This window comes from Onychostoma macrolepis, chromosome 04 (genome assembly GCF_012432095.1).
Source record: "Onychostoma macrolepis isolate SWU-2019 chromosome 04, ASM1243209v1, whole genome shotgun sequence".
Lineage (NCBI taxonomy): Eukaryota > Metazoa > Chordata > Actinopteri > Cypriniformes > Cyprinidae > Onychostoma > Onychostoma macrolepis.
The window spans coordinates 25396014-25415612 of NC_081158.1; the positions used below are offsets into that span (position 1 = coordinate 25396014).

Here is a 19599-nt window from a genome sequence, read left to right on the forward strand (position 1 = left end):
CCTCCCTGCTCGCACTCAATGACTATCTTTGTCTCGGCGCATCTCTAATAGAAGCACACGCACTGAACTTCAATCTCTTCCCCCACCTACAGTATCTCTTTCTTCAGCATCTAATTACATCAGTCCTGTTCTGAGATGTTGGAGATTCAGCTGCAGTGAGTTGAATGCAGTAGTAAACAATTGTGAGACCAATTGCTGTCTGCCTCACTCCACGTCCCTGTGACAAACACATCATTATGCTTCAGCTCACCCTCAGGCCTGTCTTGCTCAGACCAAGACTGTAAACACACTCTCAAGAGCCTCTTTTTTCTGTAAAATGCCTATTCTTAATAATAATTTCCCTTTTTTTTTTTTAATCAAACCCTGCTTTGTTTTCCCACCTCAAATGAGCCGCCTCGGGCACCTCTTGTCAGATTTGACACGCGTCATGGACAAGGCCGGAAGCCGCAGTGTCGAGTCATTTGTCTCATGAATGCATGTTGAATTAACGTCTCTGCATTTTTTATTAACGTCTCTTCCAGTAAGACTCTTCAGCTGTATCTGGCTTGAGGCTACAGGAATCATTCTCTTCCTGGACTCGATGGACACTGGCTCTCTTTCTGAGCCACTTTTTTGATCTGCTTCAATTATGTTCAAAGAAGCAAGACCACAAGATCTAGTTTGATGCTGACATGGTGATATGTTCGTCATTGTGTCCTTCAAGGTTTTTGGTGACAAATCGTATATTGAGGCCTGAAATGGAAACAGCCTTAGGTTTCAAAATCAGCAATAGAGCATTTCATTTGTTCCGTCCTGCTTTCTCTCTCATTGTGTCTATCTCTGTCCTTTCTTCTCTGCCTCCTTGTAAAGACTTAATAACCTGGCCCTAGTCTTCAGTGTCTCTGAAGACTCCATATTAGAGCCTCCCAGCCTTCAATTATAGTGTTGTTATGCTTGGAGTCAATCTCCCTCCACATAAAGCTGCCAGCGGAGCCCTGCTCATCCGTCAATAAGAGGCGTGGAGAGAGGGGGGGACCGGCCAGACACCTTCCTCAAAGAAGAAAGCACATACCGGAGAGACTTGGGCGTGGATGGATGGAGATATTGGTGTTTTAGTGGGCGGTTTTCTCTTGTCATGCCTTATTTATGACTAAGACCACTGCCAATAAACATGTTCACATTATATCAGAGTAATAGTGTGATAAATCCTTGGAGGGTGGTCTGGGGAAGGACTTAGAGAGGCCCTTGTAGACCATGGGGCTGGGTAGATATTATGAAGGTGAGAGAGCTCTAAATGGGGATTTAGAGACCTGAACGTCGGGTCACAGAAAGCTGCCCTCGGCGGAATGGGTGTGCGTTTTACGCCCGGTATTTACTGATGACTTTAATATCTGGAGCCTGTGTGGGTGGAGATATGAGAGTCGGGCGTGTTGTAGTGTTTATGCTGTTTTATTTAAGACTGCAGTTATGCATGTGGGTGGTGTATTTGTTTATTTGGCATGTTAAGATAAGTGTTTATGCTTACCAGCATTGGTGTGCTCGCGAAGGTGTGCATTCATGTGTGGAGAAGTGAAACACTAAGTGTCTCTTGTACTGTAAATATCCGATATGAAAGTTAAAATGAAAGGGGTTTATGGATCCATCTCATGCCCATACAAAATGTTACCTCGCTGCAATCGGACTGCGGTGCATCTTTAAATTCGCACTCAGTATTCAATCTGCATTCCATAGCCGCTTTGGTCCAGATAGCACCTCAGTTTGTATTCATCTTACAAAAGCCGCCTGAGCACTTTGAACGCCCTGCACTGCATAAATACCACTCTGCGCCACCTCGTTGGTTTCTTTCGTAGTATCCGAAAGACAGCATTACATCAGTCTTATAGATTGTAGTCAGGGACATAGAGAAAAAACACACACTGAAGAGTTCTTTATCCTCTTTCTTCCTTTAAAATTACATCTTTTTGTCTGCTTGAATTAATGGCACTCACTTTTATTCTTTTTGTAGATAGCCTCTCAAATTATCTATAATGGCTTTTTTAAACTCTGCCCCAGAGCAATTCAGCCATGCTAATGAGCTTCTGACCATCGTTATTGGCCCGTCCTTTCAGCCTAAGGAGCAGTCAAGATGGATTTTGATGCTAAGAACAGGCCCATGCCCATTTTGAGGATTTGTTGGGCTCACATTCTGAGGAGAAACACCAGGGAGTTTCTGACTTGTTAAGGGATACTTTTTGGCTTGTTTTTGACCTTGAAGTTTGTTGTTCTCCTGCAGGAATGTCCTCAGCTGCTTCCAGCGGATCGTATCCTGGTTCCAGTGAACGTGGTGAAACCCATCACCCTTCGGGCCAAGAACCTGCCCCAGCCACAGTCGGGTCAGCGCGGGTACGAGTGTGTACTCACAATACAGGGTGTGGAGCAGAGAGTTCCCGCCCTCCGCTTCAACAGCTCAAGCGTACAATGCCAGAACACATCGGTAAGACTGTGTGTGTGTGTGTGTATGGGAGTATGTTCAGTAAACGTTTCAGTGAATTTGTCTGTGGACACAAGGGTACTCTCAGAAACAAGATGCAGAATTTTAAGCAACACAAAAAGTCGTAGACGTGATAAAAGCGAGCGGTTGTTTAGAGATTGTGTGAGAGCAGCTTATTTTAGTCGCAAGTGCGTTCAGTCCTGAATATTTAGTGCATGCTTGCTTGTTCTCCCAGCATCAACAGTGTAGGGATTTTGAAGTCTTCTCCACTGTGTGCTGTGATGACTTACCCGAGGATGAACCTGCCAGGAATGATAAAAGCGCTCTTCCGGCAGAACACAACTAGTAAATGTGTGTGTCTTTCTCGCTCTCTTTCTGACTCTGTTCCCATGGCTACAGTACTCGTATGATGGGATGGAGATGAGTAGCCTCCCTGTGGATCTGACGGTCATCTGGAACGGAGACTTCAGCATTGACAACCCGGCCCAAAACAAAGGTGAGGCCTCTGATCCGGCAGCCCTGCTAGTACCCCTGGATTCAGTCTCCATAGCAACAGACTTGCAGCATCCATCCCCTGACATCCTGATGGAGTTGACTGCGGATAGTCTCTGTTTTTGCTAAACTTCTTCCTTATCTCTTTATTTCTGTCTTTTTTGACCTTCTGTTTAACTTAATATATCACAATATCTCATGTTCACACCTCTAATCTCCTCACTGTGTATATCTTTGCACCACACAGAAGGTCAGAGACATGTTGTGACAATTAGATCTACCATAGTCTTTAAGTGTGTGTTAAATTAACCTGTGTGTGTATCCACCTGTTAGGCAGCCAGTCAGAGATCTGTAGTCAAAGACAGCTGTTCTTTGGCCAACAAACCCTTTCTACAGAGAGGAACAGAGATATAATAATGACAACTAACTATAATGAATTTAATCTCAACCCAGCACAAGATGAAATCCAATATGAAACCTTGAATCATTTTCACCCTTCATGTCAATTTCATGTCTGATCCATAAACCACACAAAAAAGGAAATATTTCAGGAGTTTTATAGTCTTCATCTGATTGGTTGAATCGAATGCTAGATTTACAAAAGTATGTGAAGTTCACAGCATAGACTCTTCACAACTGAAGACAATGTTCTTGAATGAATGATTTAGTGGTTGCACACCAGTTTGTTGTTTTGGGAACATCAACTTTACATTTTCACGCCTCTAAACATGAAGCTGAATAAAACTAATGGTGATTGGTTGCTTTACATGTCAGTCAAATGGCCTCTTGGGTGGTCGTTGTCCAATTAAAGCGGATTCATTGGCCAGTTAAAGAGTCCAGACCTTCTGCTGTCAGTTTGAAGGTCTGGACATGAGATTATTTTCACACTAATCAATATTTTATCTGATCATAATTTGATATTATAGTCAATTTTGCAATTATAATATTATAATTTATGTGAACAATATATGTAGTATTATAGTATATACTTCTTATCAGATTTTTGCTTAAAAAAACTTTCCAATGAGGTTATAAAATCAACTTAATCCATGACATCACATCTTAATATGTTATGCAGTTTTGTTTCTCAAGTGGTTTTCATCAAGTGGATGTTTAGATGTTTTACTGGAAAACAAGACAAAAATACTGATTTAGAAAATTATTTTTTGCACTTAAAAAGATGATCTGACCATTAAAAGAAAACTCAAAGTAATTGCAGAGGCAGTCTGAGCCCTCAGAGATTTTTAAACATGTATGCCCAATGTCAAGACTAGAAATTCTGAAAACATTTTCATTGATATGAAATAGGATTTGATTCAAGTTAAATGTGCCCCTGTTTTATTCCAAATCAATGTGTCTGAGTGTTATTAAAGAGCTGTGTGTGTGTGTCTGTGTGAAGGTTAGGCTAATTTAAGAGGGGAAGTAAAGTATGTGAGATTTCTCTCTTGCTTCCCACTGAGGGGGAGCCACTCAGGGGGCAGCAGTTGATGGACAGATCATACAAGCATCTAATAGCAATTAAAAATGCCTTTTTGGTTGCCATGGAGATGAAACATAATATCGCTGTACCAGGGAGAGGAGGAGATGAGCAGTTATATTCAGAGCTGAGAGGAAACAAGCGAATTGGGAACTATTTGATTTCGATTCTATATTTTTTTTCATTATTTTAGAAGTACTTCAAGCCATTGCTGCAAATTACATCAGTTTCCATTTTGCTTTGATCGATGTCCCATGGGTCTCCCAACCTGACTTGCCCTTTGCCTTCCCTGTATCCCCAGTGCACCTGTACAAGTGTGACGCACGGCGGGAGAGCTGTGGACTGTGTCTGAAGGCGGACCCTCTGTTCGGTTGTGTGTGGTGTAAGGGAGAGAACCGTTGCTCTCTGAAACAGCACTGTCCTCACCCGCAGAGCATGTGGCTCGAGCACAATGGCATCAATAGCAAGTGCACGCACCCCAAAATCACAAAGGTAAAACTGTGCACCAGTCCACACACAAAATAGACCATATAGAGTCCAGTCGTGTGAGATCACTAATGGAAATGCATCTGTTTTTCACTTTTCTGATTTAATGTTTTCTAATCCAATTCATTTTACATCACTTTTAATTATTTTTTCCTTCTAAAATTTCCTGGTTTGAATTAGATGTTGTATAGAAGATTTTCAATGTGGTCTCAGACTTTTGGACCCCACTGTAGGTAGTATATATAGGTCACTACCCATGACATTTGGGGTCTTTCCCAGGGCCAAGCCTGTACTTTTACAACTGGTTTAGAGGTAAAAATGTTCTCAAAGGTGAACTACAAATGCTGAAACAATTTTATTTAGTCAAACTTAAACTATCTGTTAAATCATAAAAGTCTGGGTTAATGTCATTCTTGGTATATTATGTTCCACAGGTACAATAAAACTCTGGTAACATAAACAGATGTGACAGAAATGCTCAGTTGTACTCACTGAAATATGCATGTTTTATGGTTAACCATCATTGTGAAGATGAACAGTTGATATAAACTGAAAGAAAAGGCGGAAGAGGAACAGATGGGTGCATTGCTGAAAGAGTTATGATGGAAGTGTGACCTTGGGCAGAATACTGAGGGTGAAAGAATGGCGAGGAAGAATGGAAGGATGAAGGAGAGGAGGAACATTGAAGCCTCTACACCATCAACTCCATCTGTAGCTCCCCATCAAAATGATTGATGAACATATAGCAGAAAGGGAACGCTACCTGTTTGAGTGCCACAGGCTCTGAATGACGAACAGCAGTTGTGTCTGAAGCTTGTTAATCAAACTCAAACTTGTTGGCTCGAGGAAATGCTCATTCACAGAAATATAGAAAGTACTGGAATGAAGTTGATTTTTTGACTAGTTTTATCATTCATCATGTGTCCAATCAATTAAAAAAGTCACAGTATGCCTATCCTCAACAAGCTGCACAATTATTAATGTTTAATTCTAATTATATCATAAATCCAGTTCATTCTGCATCGTTCTGCAATCCGTTTAAAGTTGGTCACCACTATCAATTCAAACAATCACTTCATATTGATCTAATTGCCAATTAACACTTTGAAAGTCTGAAATGGAAGTAAGCCAAGCAGAGCTGTGGGTATTGTGAAGGGAATTCCTGGACTGAGCTCCTCTGTTTTTATTCCATCTCCAGATCCGAGTTCTCCTCGTGCCTCATAAATACTCTCTCTCTCTCTGATTATCACTCTCGGCGTCTTTCTTTCAATTGATCGGCTCACAGGTCGTAATGTATTCTAATGCACTATTACTGTGACATTGTAGATGAGGAATCTTTCACTGACATTGAAGTGGATGGTGATTAAGTGTTTTTCCTCCAACAACCGTCAATTAGCTTGTCAAAGTCACAAATCTAATCAACTCCCCATCTCCTAATGAAAAGAGACTACTCTCTTTCTCTCTCCAGCTCATACTCATCTACACTCCTGCTTCATTCTCTCAGCGGAAGGTTGCGGTTTTACAATGACTTTCCAGTAAAGTATCAGTAAAGTGGTTCTGTTATTTCATTTTAAATAATCATTTGGTGTATCATAATACTCAAAGACGTCCCAAAAAGCTATAAGGCCCTAAGGGCATAGTAAAGACATTGATAGTATCATCGAAGAGGAAAACTCTGATTAAACTGAATTACTGTAGAGATAAATTACGACAGTACTATAATGTTCCTTAAAATGCTTGGTCCAGACAGGGTGAGTTCGTAGTACACTGGCATGTTTAAAATTTAAACAGTCAGAGCCTTTGGGATATCAATATTCCCACAGTGCTCTGAAGCCAATAAAGAACCTGTGAAAAACTTGAATCTCTCTGCTACGATCAGTACATGTGACGGGTTAAAGGGAAATTACTTCTCTACCAGGCTGCTAATGAGATCTCTGACCTAAAGTTGGATCATTATCAGGCAGGAAATAATGACAGAGCCAAGATGTTAACATGTCTATATTGCCCTTTGGGATCCAACGGTCCCTCGTTTTGCCAAGATGAGGAATGGGTGTCCTACATTTGGCCTAATAGCCCAGCTGTCAATACACTTATGAGGCCCGACCTCAGACACGTGGGTCAAGACTGTCAGAATATGTTTGATAGGCTCTTTTTATAATGCTGATGGATAGTCACTCAATAAAAGAACTGTTCATCTTGTGTGGTTTCAGCTAAACAGTGGCCTGTGTTATTCACAAGTACATTTATTCAAAAAAAAAATTTCCCCATTTCAGCAGTTTAATGTTACCAGAGAAATTGTACATCTGTTTTTTATTTTATTATTTATTATTTAACACTTATCAGAACCATGGAGTTGGAAGAATAGTTTATTCTGATTGGATGGCTGGTTCTGTTATGACAATATGGACCTGGTTTATGGCATTTAATAATAATCCCCTCAATCGAGCAGACATGACTCTGTCTTCACATCACAAGACATGTTTTATGGTACATGAATTGCCAATTAAATTATTAAGTGTGATTCGCTACATTTTAATGCACCATAAATACCTTCCTTTAACTGTGTTTAATGAATCGGCAGCCAAGTGTTTCTTGTGTTAATAGTATAACACCAGCAAAAGCATGAAGATGCTAGAGATAGCACTGTGCAAGTGCATTAGACACGTTAACTCTAATCAGCCAGATTTGGTACTGCTTAGCATCCCTAGAAGCAAAGAATAAAAGGTGTTTGATCGCCTGACATGCACAGATGAAAATAAGCATCCTCGTGCACCCCCGTGTTTATATTCCAATCTTAGCAACATATGATTTTACATGCTGGTGTCGGCATATTTCTTCCCAGACGCCAACTCTGTGTTCATAAATTAGCATGGCTTTGTTTTTGCTATAGGCAGGGCTCGGCTGGCTCAGCTGGCTGTGCGGCTGATCATTATTCACCATAAGCACGCAGGCTTTGCTGCTCTGACAGAGAGCGGCCCAATTATCCCACTGAACCAAATCACTCACAGCTTCTCTCGCTGTCGCCCGCCCCTCACACCGTCTCGCAATCACTGACTCCTGCAGGTGCATGAAGGAATCGGTTGCTGAGTCATTCTCCACTTCCTGTTGGTTCGTACCAGCGACGGAGATGCCGGGGGGTGTGGGACCTCTCCATGTTGTTTCTTATTCAATGGGAATGATGGGAATGTCTCTATGGCGACTTGTCTACAGATCACTCCGCTTCGAGGACCGCGTGAAGGTGGAACACTGGTGACTATTCGTGGCGAGAACCTGGGACTGGAGTTCAGTGAGATTAAGGACCATGTGAAGGTTGCAGATGTGGAATGTACACCAGTACCCGAGGGATATATCCCAGCAGAACAGTAAGTGTCTAAATTCAGAAACACTTTTTGTTTGTGGAGCATTCAGTGTTTACTATAGTACCAGGCCAGATTTGACATTTCTTTGCCGTTTTGTCGTAATGGCATATTTTTAACCTGGATTTAATGGCGAAATGATGTCATCTCCCTTGAATCGCCTTAATAGATTTGTTTTTAGTCTCTAAGCAGTTGTTCTTTACAGACGCAGCCTGAGTTAGCATAATGCAGGCCTAATAAATGTTGCCAAGAACCCCGTGTCTTTTAAAAGTGCCTGATATGGATTGGCAGTAAACACAGAGAAAGCATTAAAGAAACTTTTAATCCGAGGTCAGGACAGCAAAACATAATTATGCGTTATTTGGCAAGCATTTGAGAAAGCCCTGCTGACAGCATGAAAAATTCTCCAGTATTATTGTCCTGACCTGAAAAACCCTCTCTTTTATTCTGAGTTTCTCTGCTGCAGGTTGCTGCAGCACAAGTTTATTATTATTATTATTTGGACGCTGTGATAAGCCTCTTACTGTGGTGCATGAGAGAGTTTGACACCTGTCATGGAATGAGGAGGCAGATTAACTCGTTCATATTATATGTCATGCATATATTATTATGGCAGGGACAGACATTAAAGTCTCTCGTGTAAAGTGTTATAAATGGTTTGCTTGTTATTGTGGAACTGTTCTGGTCGACTGATTGCATATGTGTGTGTTTTGCAGGATTGTGTGCGAAATGGGAAAAGCGGAAAGAAGCCAGTTTGCTGGAAATGTCCAAGTGTGTGTTGGAGAGTGTCGCCCCGAGTTCATGGCCAAGTCGTCTAAGTACTACTACTTTGTGGTGAGTACCTCAGCAAATCACTGGCTGTAAAATACCCCCCAATGAACTGCTGGTCCATCTACCATGTTCTGAATCATGTCTGTATAATTACAAGTCTTTGCCGCTTCAGGGTTGAAAGTGCTCGGATTTACTATTGTGTCACTAATAAAGAGTGAACACTTTGGCCATGTAGCCCTGCTGATGTACTTAGTCATATCAGCGGGCACTTGACCCCACCAAGTGTTCGGTCAACACCCGGAGAGGCTACCCATAAAACTTGCATTTTACTGCTGCTGTTGTGCAAGATTGTTTCCTCCCACAGAATCCTTTCCTCCTTTGCACAGGCATTTTTGCGCTTGTTTTACATAATGTAATTTACATAACATTTCTCTTGATAGGGATCTTGATTTACTAAAACAATGTAAGCTTAAGCAAATGTAAGTTTAAAAAATAAAATAAAATTATATATATATATATATATATATATATATATATATATATATATATATATATATTGTAGCAAATTAGCTCAAAAGGAAATGTACAGTATATAAATAATTACAATTAATTATGATTAATTACAATTATTTATATCGGCTGCCAGTAATAACTTTAGCAGAATTAAATTGCCATCAACTAATCTGTTCGTCCAGCGAACATTCAGTTTAAGTTCATATCAACTCTTAAGAAAGGATATTTCCGTGGCCACAGAAAATACTTTCCTATTAATACATTAGAGCATGTAGTAAGGATCAAAATCGTAAAGGGAAATTATCTGCAAGCAGGACCAGTAACTCCTGTAATTTGTGCACAAAAGTTTTATTAACTAAATGCTAACACAAACTAGTCTAACAAACAAACAAACAATCACTCATACATGGGGAAAGGGCAAATGAGACTTGATGGAAGAAACCATCAGGAAAACCAGAGAATGAAGCTATGAAAAGAGTCAGTTAACCATCTGAGTAAAACCATCAACGCCGTTTATAACGGGGTCTATAGCTTATACTAAACCTCTGTTTCATTTAGTTAAATGTACGATACTTGCATTGCCTTGGTCGTTGACGACTGTCCGGATGCAGTCTCGGATGAAAGTGTTGATGGTTTCAAGGTTTTAAACTTGCGATCACGTTCTTCCGGGTTGAAGAGTGGTGAATTCCAAAGATGTCCTGACTCGATGGTGATTGGGAGTTTCTTCCCAGGTAGAAAGTGAAAAAGAGCTAAGAAAGAGATCTGCTGAGATCCGAGGATCTTTGGTTGAATGGAAAGTCAACACCGCAAGGCCTGACACAATAACTTAAGGGTTGCTGAGGAGCTCACATCCTCCTCATCCTCTTAGGATCTAAAAGAACCGCAGACTGGGAGGCGGGAGTCACTGATGTGAGAGCTTTATCTGCTATAGAGGTCACTCCTTTCGGGTGTCAAAGAGCCAATGGTGTCTTGAACTTTTGGAGCGAAAGTTTATGACTCTTTGTCTCCAAGCATGGTAATTTGCATATTTAACTGGATCGGATGTTGATATAAAAACTAGTAAAGATTCTTAGAACACTAATATGCTGCATAGGTATCAACATATAATATAAACTGTCAATTAGATCATCCGAAGATGAATTGATAGAGACCAAACATGGTATAGCTAAGGTTACATGAACGAGTGGTTCTATCATAAGTGTGCATAAAACAGTATACAATACAAAAGACAATATACAAGAACAATAACAATATATACAATGACCTGAAGGATATGCTTGTTCATTCAAAGAAAGGTTTTCCTATGAATTAATTAGAGAAGAGTCCATTTTATGGGCATTATGTGTCTTTCCTAAGGGTTAAATGGAGTGAGTGTTGCTCTGCCCGCGTTCTCCACCAATATATGTAAGGGAAACGGGTCAATTTAATTCAAAGGGAATCATTTATCATTATATAGGGAATTTAAACAGAATCACTGTTTTACGGCTGATCACTGAGTCAGCCAGTGATTCACTGAATGAGCCGTACAACATCAACTCTGCACTGGATATTAAAATCCAAAATACAGTGAAAACACTATTAAATAGTACAGTAACAAGATCGGCGGTTTAAGACATTATCTTGTAAGCACAAAACACAAGATACTTCTCTTTTCAATATAAATAAGACTTTATTGGATAAACCTAAGACATGTAAACTAAGTTCTAGTTAAACTAACACATTCACACAAGTTGCAGGAAGAGAGAAAGTGAGGAAAGGATGAGTTTAGAGAATGAAAATGTGAAATCCCAAGTTTATAGCAATATGTGCAATTGCATATAGACCTGAACCAACCATCAATCACTTAATTAACCCTCGCATTGAGTTTCTCAATGAGGCTAAAATTTATATTAAATGCACCAGTTCAGCTAGAATCTGGAGTTGTATTGCTTGCGTTGCCTTTGTGTTAAGGGATTCACTTTTGTCGTCGTTTCCCGAGGTTGCTGATTGGTTGGAAGTTCAGTAGTTGTTGAAGTGACGTCTTGGGCGTTGGCTGAAGAATGGTTTCGGAGTCAGTTGCTGGTTGAAGTTTGAAGCGGGTCCAATCGGAGCTGGACTTTGCGCCAAACTTAACACCAAACTCTCGACGGAAAGAAAATAAACTAAAGTAAAAGAATAAAAGGATGTAACGAGACTAGGTGGTTTGTCTTCCCATCGTGGTTAGGTAGCAGCTGGCGTGCAGGCCGAAGCACGCTTGGAACAACGCTCAAATAACGCAAAATGTGATGACAAAAAGCATGACTAAAAAGCTAAAAGCATGGTTTGATGACACATCCCAAAATGGTGTGTTGACCAATTAGATATTGTCTTAGCTTGGGTTGTTGTTCTGTTGCTCCTCCCAATCCATAAATCAACATGGTTCGAACATTCCCGCTCTTGCAGAGTATAATTTTGAACATGATTCCTATAACCAGAATATGATACATTTGACAAAGTATTGATTGGAAGAAACGTTTCAAGCTAGAATTTTCACACTTATACATACCAAACATGAATATAAACCCTTAACCCTTAAGTTATTAAAAAGACACACACAATGAGAGATTAGGACATGATAGTCAAAAGTGTGGGTTACATACATACGGAGTTATGCATAGAAATGATTAGTTGCTCATAAGTCCTTTTAAGATGATTTTAGGTGCATCTACACAGTTTCTGTGCCATTCTTGTGAGAATGTGTTCTGAGGAACAAAGGTCAAAAAGGGTTTAGAAGGAATTTCAGTATGGTCTTTGTCCTGGGTGGGGGAACCCACCCAACAAAGTCTCTACTAAGGATTCTTCTTATGTGATGGCCATGATGTGCTGTGTCTTTGACCATCAATCTTGGTTACATGCCCTAAATTTGACAATCTCCTTCCTGAGTTGGGATTATCAATAAGTGTTCTTTTTGTGTTAATGTTGTAAGATGTTCTGTGAAAGAGGTGGTTGGTTTTGCTTGCTTCAGGCTCGTGACACTAGGGATCTGATTTACGACATCCTGTTGTCTTGGGCCTCTGTGGAATTTCGGCTCCTCATGTTTCAATGTTCTGATCAAATCTTAAATAGTCTGATTCGCTCTGATACCCTACAATTTGAAGAAAACAGTGTATTAATAAACCCGTAACGAAGGCTGGCAGGTGAATTATTTAACCCCCCCCCAATACAGTAAAATGCACATTTTAGAGTGGCCTTTTATTGTGGCCAGCCTAAGGCACACCTGTATGCCACACATCTTGATAATGCCACACCTGTGAGGTGGATGGATTATCTTGGCAAAGGAGAAGTGCTCACTAACACAGATTTAGACAGATTTGTGAACAATATTTGAGAGAAATAGGCCTTTTGTGTACACAGAAAAAGTCTTAGATCTTTGAGTTCAGCTCATGAGAAATGGGGGCAAAAACAAAAGTGTTGCGTTTATAATTTTGTTCAGTGTATGAACCGGCGGGACATAAGCTAAAATACTATGAAAGCAGAATAATGACAATAGTTTTTGAAACATAAAGCTTGCTGAATTCCACAAATCGAAAAAAAAAAGATGCATTGCAATTAACAGCGCTTGCATTTTAATGCCTTGTATTTTCAGGGCTTGCATTTTTAGGTCCTGAAATTTAACATAGTTGTTTATTTAAGCTGTGAATATTTCAATTCAAAATATTTCACACACATTTTCATAATTAAAAATTAGAAGTTTTGATTATCGGGGCCAGTATAAACGTGGAAATGCTGATTGTGTGTATGTTTAATTCAACATTTTCGCTGTTTCCCGTAGCCTACATATAAGCAGCTTTCTCTACCACAAAGGAGATTATAATGCTCTTTTACCCAACGCTGAAGTACAGAACTAACATTACATCTGAGGGAGACATATATTGCTTTCGGTTGCTTAGTTTCTGTAACTCTGTATCATGGCTTGTGTGACGCTGTGCTGTAATACTGGGGTTCCCTTCATACGTCACACTCCAGGATTCCCCAAAGACGCGTAACGCGCCTCAGTGAACTAATACAGTGATATAAGACCTCAGATCTCAGAATACACTTTATTGATGATTATGCAAACTATATACAGGCATGCAAATGAGGTCAGAAGAAAGCAACGCGCTGCATTTTCGTTGCTTTCCCATACCACTGATCTATAGTCGACAGTCCTACAAAGATATCAATACCACGATTAGTTTTAACAGTAAGCAACCACTTTATATCAACATAAAAAAGGAGTTCAAAACCGCCTAGGTGTATTTGTGCAGCAAATGTAAACCTGAGAAAGCATTGTGGCGCTATCGCACCCAAGGGGCACATCTGACAATTCCACCAACTGGGTTAAAACGCCCAATGTATTTAAATTAAAATGACTTTTAACATTTAAAATAACACAGTAAAATTGTAAAGTGTGATTTACTACAGATGAGATTTTGCCAATATATATACTGTATGTACAGTACACAATTATTTACATATAAAATATCCCTGGTAAGGTTTTTTTTCATGTTCCAATGGTTGTAGTACATTGCTAGATACAAAACAACTGTGTGATCATTATTATTGATGTTGGTAATTGTTGGTAAAAAAACTACAGTAATTCACCAAAAGGGTTTTTCATGTTCCACAGGTTGTAGTACGTTGTGAAATTTTGCCAATATCTCCCTTACTGTTTGTACAATTCACTTTTTTCATTTTTAAAACAAAAACAAAAAATCTGTAAGACCTCAAAAGGAATTGTTCAATTTCCAAAGGTTGTAGTATGAAATATTGATGTACTTTATGTACATTAAGGGAGGTATTAGAAAAATTTCACCTATAGTAAGTGAGTCTACTCACTAGGAATGTACTACAAACTTTTGGAACACAAAAAAATCTATGTACAATGAGGAAGATATTGGCAAAATTTCAACTGTAGTAAGTCAGTCTGGTCACTAGTAACATACAACATTTGGAACACCAAAAATCCCATTTTGGTGAATTAAAAATTCTTAAAAATATTTGTGTAGTGTACATACTTAGGGAAATTATTGTCTAAGGTGAGTTATTGGCAATATATATTTAGTCAGTTTGAGTAAATTATTAATTTACTGTAAACATTAATTTGAATAAATTATTTGAATTTAATAATTACATTTAAATAATTTAGTAAATTATTACTTCGTTTTGTACTGTGAGGTAAATTTGCAGACGGTCCCTAAAGCAGCCTAGGCGAATATGCAGTATGCATATATCAGATATGCGAATATCAAACCTAAAACCTATAATATCGCGCTTGGTTTTCTATGGGAGAAAAAATGGTTTGGTGAAACTTGTTGGTTGTGGGCTCATCTGCTTAAATGTACATAATATACAGTAATATATTTTATTAATTAGATGCTGAATTTAATCATTTATTATCACTGAGGAAAACCGTGTTAAGTGTTTTCTTTATGGGGAATGTTTAACGTGCAGTTTTGCGCGTTCCGTAACTTGGGTTCATATCTGCATCTGTTTGCATCATCAGTAAGATCTGAGTTTGGACTTTTAATAGGCTTGTTTGAGATGAGCAAAATCTGCGCAGAACCGATCACCGGTGATCACCGCGAGATGCATGCCTGTTAGAAAAGTGTCTGAGTTTTTTTTATTTTCAATTTTTTATTAAACATATAATATTCACAGGGGATACAGTCAAAGCAATAAAATACATACACAACCAGAATACAAAACAGTAAATACCTCGATAATAGCAATAACAAAAAAGAAATATATAGAGAAAAACAAATAAATAATAGTTGCCATAAACATCCTTTTAAAATAAATAAATAAAAAGTGTCCGAGTTACGTCTTGTTGTCATGTCATGCTGACGTGTGCCAAAAAACTCTCGCGACGGCGAGGCAGCTGTGTCGGATTGAGCATTATTATTGAATTTTTAATTATGAAAATGTGTGTGAAATATTTTGAATTGAAATTCAATTCAAATTGAATTTCACAGCTTAAATAAACAACTATGTTAAATTTCAGGACCTAAAAATGCAAGCCCTGGAAATACAAGGCATTAAAATGCAAGCACTGTTAATTGCAATGCATCTTTTTTTCGATTTGTGGAATTCAGCATGCTTTGTTTCAAAAACTATTGTCATTATTCTGCTTCCATAAAATACACTTGCTGCACGGCGCATAAAACGTTAAAAAATGTCAATATGTGGGAGTAAGAGAAGAGCAGGCATATGGATAAATCTGACGAGAGAACTCAATTCGGTCTGGTTTTGTGAGCACAGACACTGAAGCATGCACACACAGAAAGCGCATCTCATAGCACGTGACTACTCTTTCACGTCGCATGAATGGAGAAATACACACAAAATTATGTTGAAATGTCAGTTTTGATGAGTATTCACGTAAACACAATTGATTACGTCTTAAGTGAACGTAAACAGTAGGCAGAACGTGTATCAGTACATTGCATCCATTGCATCCGTGCATTCGGTTTTAAAGGGACAGCAGCCTAATTTAGTCACTCTTGTCCGAGTCATTGATGTTAATCAAGCAACAAAAGAAAGACAGTAAATCACTCACTGTTCTTGACTGAATCACTTTAGTAGCCCTAAAGATGAATCTAAATTTATTTATAGAAATAAATGTCTGCTTGAAAGAATGAAGAATATGGTAAACAAGTTGTTATAAAGAATGCATAATTAGCCTATATAACCATTGGTATTTCATTAAAAAGAAGACCATGTTCTTGTTCTTTATAAGAAGTGGTTTTATTTAATTTTAACAGGCATGTTGTGTGTCACCGCAGTTAAATCGCAGTCTATAATGATGAAACCTTAATATCAAACCTATATGATTTTGGAAATTTTAGAGAAATGCTTAATAAATACACTGTAACTAAACCCATTAGATTTTAGCCGACTAAATTTACTGTAGATTTAGACTAAAATCTTATGATGTTTAGTTGACTAAAATTCAGATGACTAAAATATGACTAAAACTACATGGCATTTTAGTGAAAAGACTATGACTAAAACTAAATCAAAATTTGCTGTCAAAATGAACACTGGTTGAGACCACATACATAGTGATTTTGTAAGATTTTTCAGATCAAGAAAAGCTCTTTCAGCCAGTAGGATTCCGTCTTTGATAGGATCTTGCATGACACTAGCCACACTCATTTTTATATCCATCCTACACTTTTCTCTTGCTTCTAGTACTCCCAGTGCACATGCTGATATAACACTCATAATCAGATTGTGATCCAGCCATCCAAATGAATTGAGCTGCAGTGTAATTTTTCCCATTATACTGCCATTTTATAGCATTTATCAGTTTTATGCAAACATTAATGGCTTTTATGTCTCATTCAGATGTAGTAATTGGATTATGTGATTCTTGGGTGAGGAGGGCAATCGGTGTTCTGAGAAAAGGAGGTGATAATCAGATTGGGAAAGAGATACAGAGGAATGAAAACATTAGGGATTGCTGCCTCACCTTTGTCGTGTGATGTGTGAGCTTGTAAAAATAATTCCCATTGCTTGTTTTGGCCTTGCTTTCTACAGATCCCTAGACTGTTGAGTTTAAAGCCGAACCGAGGGCCAGTATCTGGAGGCACCATAGTTAACATCACCGGCAGCAACCTGGATGCGGGCAGCAATGTCTCAATCATGTTTAAAGACCAGAAGTGCACCTATCAAAGGTAGGGTTGAATGGAAAGGTAGAGCGCACTGCCCTTTGAGATGTCATCATGCTTTTTGGTTAGTTTGCCGGTCATTCAAAGCCTCTGGTGGATCCAAACCACCAGAGAAATTCAATACTGATCTTAAGAGCTTGAGAGTTTATGATCTGTAATCAATAACATCAATAGCCATCACTCTCTTCTTGCATCAGGTGTAGTCACAGTGTCTGATCATATGAGCAGAAGATTAAATTAGGTCTAGTATGCTTTGCTTTAATGGGAATACTCTTTACAGCCACATAAAACCAACAAAACCAACTCTTTAGTAATACAAAATCAATTAACTGAACCAATTCCTAAAGCAGGTATCAATACATTTATAATAGATTGCATTATTTCAATTTTTACATTTTTTTGAATTGAAAGTTTAATTTAGTATAAAACTCTAAACAAGTGTAACTATAAAAAAATGTAAAGGATGTCTACTCATGCACTGTTTGTTTGTTTTTTCTGTTTGACAAAACAGACGAGGAGGACAGTGGATAACGTGTCGTTCTCACGCCTCTATGCAAGGCTATGGAAATGTATCCGTATCTGTTTTTGTGGATAAAGCCCACATTCACAAAGATCTCAAGTTTGAGTATGTGGAGGACCCCACTGTCACCAAACTTGAACCTGAGTGGAGCATTTTCAGGTGTGTGTACTACAAAGCCAGTTAAGACAAAGCTGTTGGGGAAACAGCCCATAATTTTGCCCCCAGACCGTGCAATTTTTCAAATTGGTTATCATGTTATCATATTAACTTTTTGTGGTTAAAAATGTATGCACTGTTGATTTTAATCTAAAAAAAATTATCTAAAGATTATTGTAATGAACCTCACAAAGTGAATGTTTAACAAACATGGTGTTGTTTTCACAGTGGCAACACACCAGTGACTGTGACCGGGACAAACCTGGACATCATCCAGACTCCTCTCATCAGAGCCAAGTATAAGAACTTGGAGACGGTCAACGTAAGTGCAAACGTTTTCCACAGTAAACGATCACTCGGCTTTCACCTAACCTGAGGCTAGTGAACTGGAATGACCATTAGCAGACTATTCCCCCTGCTCCAATCACCTGTGTCGGCTGCGCACCATTGGATCCGGGACAGTAGCTGCATAAAAGAGGGAAATAAGGAGAGAGACAAAGAAACAGACAGAGAACAGGAAAACTGCCAGGTCTCAGCAGCAGTAGCAGCAATGTTCCCATTGTGCAGGAAAGAGGAGAATGCCGTTACACAGGGTGGATGCATAGACAAGGATATCATGTTCCCTGTCTTCAGAATGGACCCAAAGAGCCATGGGAGGCTGCACTCAGTGAGATCTGATTGAAAGGCAACAGAGACAAAAGAGCGTAATGTTATCTTGGGCACGTATCTCACACATGGTCGCGTTTAGCATCTGGGCTGCGATATGATTAGGCTTTGGCACACTGTTCCTCAAAGCACGGCAGAAAAAAGTCATACCCTACCTCGCAGTCTCTGAAAGAAGTTGTTTGTGGGGCACAAGACGTCTCATATCCTTGTTTGTAATGCAATCACTCATAACTAGTCTGAAAAGAGTTTGACCAGACTTTGTGCGGTGAAAAAAATAAGGTGACCTGAAATCTATTTTATCTTGAAAAATTCCACCCGTTACGACCTTCTATAGAAGCCTTTGTGTTAGAGGAAGTGAAGGTTCGACTGCCTGGCTGCTACAGCTTTGAGAGGAATCCAATTAAAATGACTGGAGATATCTGTAGGGATGTTTTTGATGGTGAGTCTGCTGTCTGGGTATTTTAACAGCCAACTGCAAAGCACTGTGGGTTCACAAAACTCAAGGGTCTTGTCTGGCTTTTTATTTATACACTTCAAAGTGAATGCATATATAGGTTTGAATAAACCTATGCCATAACTTTGCATTAAATAAACCTGACCTGTTAATAAGAAAGAAGGGGGGAAAGTAAAGAAGTGGGCTGAGAAAAACTGACTTCCTGTAAATAATGATGTGTACAGAATCAGATAAAGTAGTCAAAGGCCTCACAACTGCATTTTGCTGCAATATGTATATGTGACCTATGTGAGAGAAAGAAGAGAGATGAAGACAGACAGAGAGTCAAGGACAGATGACAATGTCAAATCTCTCTCAGGGTAGCAAAGGTAAGCACAGTTAGTTATCCGTTGGTGAGTCACCAGCACTGCAGTCACAATCAGAGTGTGGCCATTTTAAAAGTGCTAATAATTTAGTGCTGCTTTGTTGAAACAAAACTTCTTTTGTAGCAAGTTGAGGTTAAATCCAGGTATTTTTATTCATGCAGAACTGATTAAAAACAGTCTGAATCTAAAATAAAACAGTTGTAAATCTAAATGTTTGTTGTATT

General features: G+C 38.9%; 1 protein-coding gene across 1 annotated transcript in view; it reads left to right on the forward strand.

Annotated features, from left to right (window-relative positions):
* The window catches only part of plxna4 (plexin A4), a 220393-nt gene that overhangs the window by 162354 nt on the left and 38440 nt on the right, over positions 1-19599 (forward strand). Inside the window, 8 exon segments of the mRNA XM_058773276.1 lie at positions 2252-2452; positions 2849-2945; positions 4720-4910; positions 8115-8266; positions 8977-9094; positions 17084-17220; positions 17726-17893; positions 18119-18212. Coding sequence (XP_058629259.1) covers positions 2252-2452; positions 2849-2945; positions 4720-4910; positions 8115-8266; positions 8977-9094; positions 17084-17220; positions 17726-17893; positions 18119-18212 — 1158 coding nt within the window.